General features: G+C 61.1%; 1 protein-coding gene across 1 annotated transcript; it reads right to left on the bottom strand.

Moving 5' to 3' along the window:
• Nucleotides 1-271: 271 nt before the first annotated feature.
• On the bottom strand, nt 272-3,965 carry ANGPT4 (angiopoietin 4). Its single transcript, XM_019510020.1, has 8 exons — nt 3,468-3,965; nt 2,876-2,997; nt 2,492-2,724; nt 1,896-2,011; nt 1,448-1,549; nt 1,111-1,277; nt 790-920; nt 272-542 (listed from the first exon to the last, which is right to left on the bottom strand). Exons 1-8 carry the CDS (start codon nt 3,819-3,821, stop codon nt 382-384), a joined length of 1,386 nt encoding a protein of 461 aa, XP_019365565.1. The 5' UTR covers nt 3,822-3,965; the 3' UTR covers nt 272-381.
• Between the last annotated feature and the right edge of the window lie 4,667 nt (nt 3,966-8,632).

Below are 8,632 nucleotides of genomic sequence, written 5' to 3' on the forward strand. Positions count from 1 at the left end.
GGCACCAGCTCCCACGCACGGTCCGGCAGCAACACCGGGCTCCCCTCGGGAGGGGCCACGGCTTGTGCACGCGCACGTGGATGTGCATGTGCCTGTGCACGCGTGTCTGCGGTGGCCAAGCATGTGGATCGAACACCCTCATCCACTGCAAGCCCGGGGCCGGGCTTCTCGGGGCTGGGAGCCGGGGGCGAAATGGGGCCTTGTGGAGTTTGCTCTGAGCTGCTGGAACAAGCAGAGGGGAAGCAGCAGCCAGGCTCCGGGCTGAGCCCTCCTCGTCCTTCTCCCTGGAGGCCCAGAGCTCCCCGTGCTGGGTCCCGGGAGCCCTCTCTCCATCGGGGCTCGTGGCCCAAGGTCCAGACCACGTAGGCCTGCCCGGGGGGCCTAGACGGCGGCCGGTCGGATCAGCATGCGTGTGCCTTTGAGGGAGTAGCTGGGCCCTTGGAAGTGAGGCCACCGGATCCCGTTGAGCTTGCGGACGTTGTGCCGGGCAGGGTAGTAGACGCCGTTGAGGTTGGAGAGGCCGCAGGCGTCGAACCACCAGCCTGCAGGGAGGGCGAGGAGGCAGGTTAGGGGCAGGAGGAGCTGCACATCGGGTGGCCTGCGGCGCCTGGGCGGCTGCATGCCCCAGCTAGAGGCGCGGGGGAGCACCTGCCCCGTCTCATCCTTCACCCGCCACGACCCCATCTTCACAATTTCAGGGGAATGTTGGCTGAGACTGGCAATAACCCCTGTGCCCTCCTTCACCCCCCATCGTGCCAGCCCCAGCCCCAGCGCCTGCAGCCCTCTCACCTCCAGACAGCATCTGGGCGCACTTGCAGAGGCAGTTGTCATTGTCTGCGTCGCGGGTGCTGAAGTTGGTGCCCTGCAGGGCCAGGCCACTGGGCTGCCCCGCCGGGCCGCTGTAACCCCGCAGCGTCAGCCTGGGGAGGGAGAGCGGCGCACATGGGCACAGGGAGCGGGGAAGACGGGGCGACCCGCTCAGCCCGTGGCAGCTCCACTCCCCTGCAGCAATGCCCGCAAACCAGCCCCGTGGTGAGGACACGGAGCTGAGCGGCTTCGACCCGCGGGCAGCCTGGCCCGTCCTCGCCGGGCGCTGCGTGCCTGCCTCACCTGTACAGGTGCCGCTCACTCGCCAGCTGGATCCTCCCGTAGTGGGCATAGGCCTGGTTGCCCTCCCAGTCCAGGAGCTCCACCCGCAGCGCGTAGGGCGCCTGGCTGGTCAGGACGTGCACGGCTTCATTGCCCAGCCAGTGCTCCCCGGCTGGGTCCCCGAAGCCCTGCGAGAGAGGGGGGCAGTCAACACGGCTCCGCTCGGTCTCGCACCCGGGGCGCTGCCTCTCCGACGGCGCTGCCAGAGCTTGGCCCCCTCAGCAGCGGTTCAGGGCTTTGTGCCCCAGAGATCGGACGCCCCCACCTCCGTGCCGGGGGAGCTGGAGGCGGCACAGACCTGTCTGTATTCCTTCCAGCTCCGCTGGAAATTCACGCTGCCGTTGGCCCGGTGCTGGATCACGGTCCAGCCGCCGCGCTCTGTCTCCATGTCACAATACACCTGCAGAGGGGGAAGCAGATCCAGGGCGTGCATCCGGCCCGGGCCACACGCAGCCGCACTGTATGTGGGGGGACGCAGGCCAGGGCCCGGCGGGTTTGACCCCCGGCTCTGCCACACAGTGACCCTTGGTCAAGTCCCTTAAACTCCACACCGCTATAACTGTGGTGATGACGCTGGGCTCCGGAGCTGGGCTGCTGTCCTAGGCAAAGCCTCAGCAGAGGCTGGGCACATGGAAGGGGATTTATTTTTGCCCAGGGTGGGGGAGGTCGTACCCTGCTCAGTGCCCACCTCACCAGCCCAGTGCTTGCAACCCCCCAAGCCCGGCGCGTGGCCTGCAGGGACCGACCTTCTTGGGCTCCGACAAGTTGGCGATGTGGAGCGTGTAGACGCCGCTGGCGCTGGCTCCGGAGCGGTGGATCTCCGCGCAGTCCTGGAACGTGCCCTCCTCCTTCCGCAGGGCAGCTGGGGGGGAAGGACCAGGCGGGGTGAGTGCGAGTCTGCGGGGAGCCCTGGCCCCCCCGAAGCACGCAGAGACCTTGCTCCCCGTGTGTCATGGCCTGTACACGGGATGAGCTGCTGGGGAATTAGCAGCAGTCCTGCTAATCACTCATCAGTGGACAGTAGGAAGGGTCTTGGCCTCCCCTTCCTGTAACAGGCTCTGGAGCCTGGCACCAGTAAAAGACCCCCAGGGACGGGGGTTGAGTCCCACACGGGTGGCTGGGAAGTGGTGGCGTTAGCCAAGCATTGCGTTTACACCGCGCTTTGCATGCACGTGGTAGAGCACAGCAACAACCAGGCTTTGGCAGGGCTTGGACCAAACCCAGCATCTGGAGAGATGGAGCCAGGGTGCCCATTAAATGCCAGGAGAATGGGGGGGTGCACCCATGGCTTGGAGCCCCCAGGGGTTGATGGGGAGCACGCGGCCGCGGCGGCAGGCCTCACCTCTGCCCTGCGAGACGCGCTGGAGCAGGCTGTGCACGGACTCGAGGAGCTGCAGCTGCTGGCGCTGGAGCAGGCTGGCGTTGCTGCTGGCCGCGTGCAGGGACTTCTCCAGGTCCTCGATGGTGTTGCTCTGGCGGCTCACCAGGCGCTGCAGCCGCTGCTTCTCGGAGCGGATCCCCTCCAGCTCTGTCTGGTGCTTGGTCTCCATCTCCAGCACCCGGCCCTCCAGGATGCTGCAACGGGGGCAGGTGCTGGGTCGGGTGCCCCGGCTGAGCAAACAGGGACGGGGAACCCAAGAGCCGCCAGGGCTTGGCCCAGGGAAGCCGGGGCTCAGAGCGCACCTGGATCCCGCCCGTGAACGTCTCGAAGGGCCACAGCCCCTACCTGTTCCTGCCCTGCAGCACGTGGATCTCGTTGGTTTGCAGGAGCAGCTGCTTCTCCAGCTTGTTGGTGGACAGGGAGTTCTCCAGCAGCTGGATCTCGATGCGGGACGTCTGGTTCAGGACCTGTGCCAGGAGCAGAGGGGAAGCCTGATAACGAGGATCCCCCCCTCTTCCTTTCACCCCTTCCCATCTGGGCTGCTCCAGGCTTTCTCAGCAGCCACGTGCCATCATCAGGCACCCAGTTAGACCAGTAAAGGGCTCCCATCTCTGGGAAGCACGTCCTGGTCCTTCTGCGCGAGCGAGCAACAGGATGGCCATGCAGGTGATCGAAGCTGGAGTCTTGCTCTGATCCCTGCCAGGCCCATAGGAAACATGCGGTCTGTACTCTGGCTCCGTAGACCATGTCTTCAGGAGGGGAGATGGGGAAACTGAGGCAGGGGGTGACCCTTCCCAAGTCAGTGGGGGTAGGCAGGCCCCAAGCCTCCCGACTGCCATGCTGAGCCTTACCGGCTAGGGGCCCTGCCCTCCCAGACTAGACGCGTGTGGGGCTGTCCCATACGTCCCCCCCCCACATGCACGGGCCCCGGTGGTACCTGAGCCTCCACGTCAGTGAGCTTTCGGGTCTGCTCGGCGGTCTGGCTCAGCAGCGAGGTGCCGATCTCCAGCATGGTGGCCGTCTGGTTCTGCACCGCGTGCTGCTGCATCTGCACCATCTCCGACTTCACGCTCATCTGAATGTAGTTCTCCAGCTGGGGCGGAGAGGAACAGCCCGTGACCAACCCCTCCGTGCTCAGCCACGGGGCCTCCTCCTGGCACGGCGTCAGCGTGGGCAGCTTCCTTCCCACACCCTCCCGTCTGCTGGTGCCAGGCCAGGCCCGGGGGTGTTCAGACCGCTGACCTGGGGAGAAACGCCCCACGGGGCACAGAAAACCTTCTCGCCATGGCATAATCTCCCCCCCTGCCCTTTAAAGCTTATCAGCAGGACAGTGCGTCCTCTTCCCCCGTCTGGGCCTTGGAAAGACGAACCGCTGGGATTCTTTGGCCCGGGGATTGCTAGAGACTCACCAAGTCCTTAGAGCACCCCCGTTTCCCACCACAGGACCCTGGGGACCTTGGGGATGTTTCATGCCCATCGCTGGGTGGCCCTTGGGGGGGCCCTGCTTCCCCGGGGTTCAGAGTCTCTGCAGCTCTGGGCGCTCGGCATATTTGCAAACCAGGAACAAATCTCATGACAGGATCCAAAAACTCAGTGGACCAGACATTGGAGCTGCTTCTGCATTCGCCGGTTGAGGCCCTCACCAAAGTCTGAGAGTCAGGGGGAAACTAAGACCGCACTGAGTTCTCTTGGGAATCCCAGACCCCTGCCTCCTGCCCTCCCATGATGGCAATGGCGGGTCAAGCAGGCCCAGCTGGGGCAGGGGGACATTTTTTTCCTTATGAAATAGGGCATTTGCCGAAGAATGGGGTTTGGGAGGTTGGAGCCAGGCAGGAACGCAGCAAGTTGCATGGGGAGGGGGAAAGTGAGGGGGAAGCGCTGCACGTTCCAACAGCTTCTAAACTCAAGGGTTTGTTTTTGGAAATGCTCAAATGTTTCATTTTAGGCAGTGTCTAAACAAACCTCCTCTTGACTTTCTGTTTCAGAAGGCACGTTCTGTCTGAACAAGATCTGAGCCAAAACCAGGCCAGAAAAGGCATAAATAAAAGTTTTAGAATATGTTCAAACTAACTCAAACAGTTTGTTTTGGGTCAAGCAAGATGCTTTTCTGACGTAAAGTAAAGCCCAGGGCTTTTTTCAATGTTGCTAAAAACCCTGAAATTACCAGTATTTCCCCCATGATCCAGGTGGCTGCTGGTCTCTCACACCGTCTCGGGACCTCTTCTCCTTGCCCATTCCTGCCAGATCACTGCTGCTGGCCACCTTAAAGGGCAAATCTCGTGGTGTGTACATGCGCCCCGGGAGGTAAGAGCCAGGGTGGTAGAAGTCTGCCGCCTCCATTGCAACCAGCACATGTTCAGGTGCCACTCACCAGCGTCCCCGTGCCTTGCCCGGAGAATGGTCCACACGCATCAGGTGCCCTCCTCCTGCCCACTGTGAATCCCTCTATGTTAGCTTCTGATGGAGGCCAGGTGAGCTCAGCTTTACTTAGCTTGCTCCTTCAAGACAACAGAGTCCCCCGGGGGAGTGGAGGCAGATGTCACAAGCCAGATCCAGCCTCCGCACACTATTCATTAACTCATAATTAGCAGCATCTTAGGACCGTCCTCTGCTCCGGGAAGAGGTGTGTGCTTGCGTGTTCTTCCCTGACCTGGCTGTGACCAGCTTTGCCAGCTTTCATGGTATGAAGCATTTTGCTTCAAGCCTTACAGCTTGCAGACGGGGATCTACAGCAGCTGTGACCCTCGGTCCTCCCCCACCCCCAAAAGTGCCTTTCTCCAGGCTGCGTAGATCAGCTTGAAACACAGACACTGAAGGCCAATCTAGAGGCTGATGAGTTGTAAAATCCCAGGAGGTTTTGGAGGGTGGCTGCTCGGGGCTGCTCTTCCCCAGGTACAATCAGCTTTTTGGACAGAGGCAGCATCATTCAGGGGGTCAAGCACTGACTGGTGACTGCGAAGAGTTGGGCTCCATCCTGGGTGTGCCACTGACCTGGAACAAGTCGTTCCCTTTTGCCTTGCACACTCAGAGCCGTCAGCCACCGCTGCTGGCAATGCAACACGTGTAAGATGTTCCCGGCCTGGAAGAGAAGCGCTTGCTGAGACGCTGGCCCTTGCAGACCCCGCGGGCTGAACTCCTGGCCCAGCCTGGGCTAGACACAGCTTGTATTTATTTGTTCGTGATCCGGGGCGGGGGGGGAAGAGGTTGGTATATTTTACTTTGGCTTCACTGCCAGCACAGCTCTGAATGTGTTGTTTATCTTGTTCCTTCTCCTACGCTGAGGATCTGCAAGCCGAAGACAATTGTGCAGCTGGAACCGCGCAATCCAGATCGGCCTGTTCCCGCCGGCATCCACCCCTTCCTTGCCAGTTTTCTCTGAAAGGCTGGAAATTCCCGTGAGTTACTTTAGGTGCTGTTTTCTTCCCAGGACATTCTCCATAGGTAGCTGGAGAGGACAGATGTCCCCCCAGCAAGGCCGCATCCCGCTCTGTTGCATTTTGGAAACCCGTCTTGGTGGATTCAGTCTCCCCCGTTCAGCTAAACCCTGGTGAGGAGGAGTAGAAGTGCAGGAAGAAAAGCTTTATAGCCCAAAGGAGAGCAGGGGCCGTGGGCTGAGCTCTCTCCCAGCTTTGTGGCAGGTCTGCTCGACGATGTCACCGAATACACCTTGCTTCCGTCACGTGCCTGGGACCATCCCAGCTACTGCATGACCCCAGCCTCAGCGCAGTGGTGGTGGGGGTAGAGATGGGGGCAGATCCCAGAGGGATCAGCTCTAGCTTCATGTCCCCTATGGCTGGTCCGTCTCTTGGGAGGACACGTCGCACCCAGTGCTGGGAGCCCTCCATGCACAGAGCAAGAGGAGCTCTGCCCCGAGGTGCTTGCAGTCCCTACAGAGAGGACAGACAGCCAGCAACGGCCAGGGAGTCTAGGGCAGCATCTCAAGGGGTTAAAATCTGCTGGATGTGTCCCCAGATCTTGCCCTCTGCTTCTTAACTCTGATCTGACCAGCCACAGCCCACTCCGGCCTGTCAAGCACAGCAGACCCCTGATCATCCTGCCTGCCTCTATGGCCCTTGGGGAGCAGAGCAAGGGCCAAACCTCATCCATCGCACACAGCGATTTATGGTGCCATTTTGTAACGTGCATCTAAACAGCACGTATCGTGTGCAAGGGCCCACAGGCAGCAAAACTCGCTCTCAAAGTGAATGGGGGAAAGGCCCGGCAGGTCTCAGGGTGTTGCAAGGTGCAGCCTGCAGCCCGGGTCTGGGGTGAGGGTGGTGCCCAGGGATGATGGCACCCAGCTCTTGGAGGGGAGCACGGCTCTGGCTGATGGACGTGGGTGAGATAAAAGGCACCACTGTGACCAGCTGGGAAATGTCATTGGGCTCAGAGGGTAGTAGTCAATGGCTTGATGCCTAATTGGCAGCCGGTATCAAGCACAGTGCCCCAGGGGTCTGTCCTGGGGCTGGTTTTGTTTAATATCTTCATCAATGACCTGGAAGATGGCACCGAGTGCACCCGCAGCACATTTGCAGATGTGGGGAGTAGTAGTTATGCTGGAGGGTAGGATTCAGACTGACCTAGGATTGGGCCAAAAGGGATCTCCTGAGGTTCAGCAAGGACAAGTGCAAAGTCCTGCACTGAGGAGGGAGCGATCCCCTGCACCGATGCAGGCGAGGGGACGGGCTGGGCAGCAGCATTGCAGAAAAGGACCTGGGGGGACAGGGGACAAGAACCTGGATACGAGCCAGCAGTGTGCCCGTGGTGCCAAGAAGGCCAACGGCATCCTGGGCTGCATGGGTAGCAGCGTTGCCAGCGGATGGAGGGCAGTGCTTCTTCCCCTCTATTCAGCACCGGTGAGGCCACATCTGGAGTCCGGTGTCCAGTTGTGGACTCCCCACTATAGAAAGGATGTGGACACATTGGAGAGAGTCCAGCGGAGGGCAGTAGAAATGGTTTGGGGCTGGGGGGCAGGATGTGTGAGGAGAGGCTGAGGGAAATGGGCTGACTGAGTCTGCAGAAGAGAAGACTGAGGGGCAGATTGAACAGCAGCCTTCGCTCCCTGCAGGGGGGCTGCAAAGAGGAAGGAGCTGGGCTGTTCTCAGTGGGGGCAGACAACAGAAGAAGCAATGGGCTCAAGCTGCAGCAAGCTAAGTTGAGGCTGGATATTAGGAAAATCTTTCTCACCAGGAGGGTGGTGAAGCGCTGGGACAGGCTCCCCAGAGCGGTGGTGCAGTCTCCCTCCTTGGAGGTCTGTGCCTGCTTGGGCGTGCTCGGGCCTGTCCGTCTCCATGAGCCCGGCAGGTGAATCTGGAGTTTGTTCCCGGCTCTGGGGCTGGCAGCAGGCCCAGGAAGGAGAGCGAAGAGTTCACACACTGAAGAGCTGACCTCCTGGCTCCCGCTCCCGCTCCCGCCTGGCTGCCAACAGCCCCGCGCAGTCCTGGGCGCGCTGGCGAGGAAGCTCGTTCACGTGGAGAGCGCTGCACGGCCCAGCCACGAACGCAGGGGCAGCTCTGTCTGGACCCTGAGCCCCCTGCGCCACGGTTCGCAGGAAGGGGAGGACGCAGGCTGCAACTCCAAAGCCCCCGTCGCTCCCTCTTCCTTCAGCTGCTGGGGAAACGCGCCTCCCAGACACCCTTGACTCCTACAAGGGATTTTAGGTGAAGTTTCCACTCCAGCAGATCTCAGGTGACCATTTCTGGGAGGAAGGCAGGGTAATGATGCACCTTTTTTATAGGCCAACTAAATGAGAGAGAAGGCACAAGCTTTTGTGAACCCAAATCACTTGATCAGATGCATTTCTGGGAGATCAGCCATGCCACACTCAGCCCACCGGGACGGAGAAATCCCAACTCTCCTTGCCCCTCAGTGGCGAGGCCTCCTGACCCAGCTCCTTGCTGACCCGTAGCAGGGAGCCAGCGGCCTGCGTCTGGTGGCCGGGAGGGACCGAGGATGGGCGCTGCCTTGTTCAGCCCTGATGCCGCTCTTGTAGGGCTGGCACGGCCGAGCTGAGCAGCGCTGCAGTCGCAGCGTCTCTCGCGAGCTCCCTGGCTCCTGCGGCTGGAGAGGTGTCGAGAGGGCTTTGCACGGGGATTCGGCACA

The sequence above is a fragment of the Gavialis gangeticus genome, unplaced genomic scaffold (assembly GCF_001723915.1).
Source record: "Gavialis gangeticus isolate Ggan-Ray unplaced genomic scaffold, GavGan_comp1, whole genome shotgun sequence".
Lineage (NCBI taxonomy): Eukaryota > Metazoa > Chordata > Crocodylia > Gavialidae > Gavialis > Gavialis gangeticus.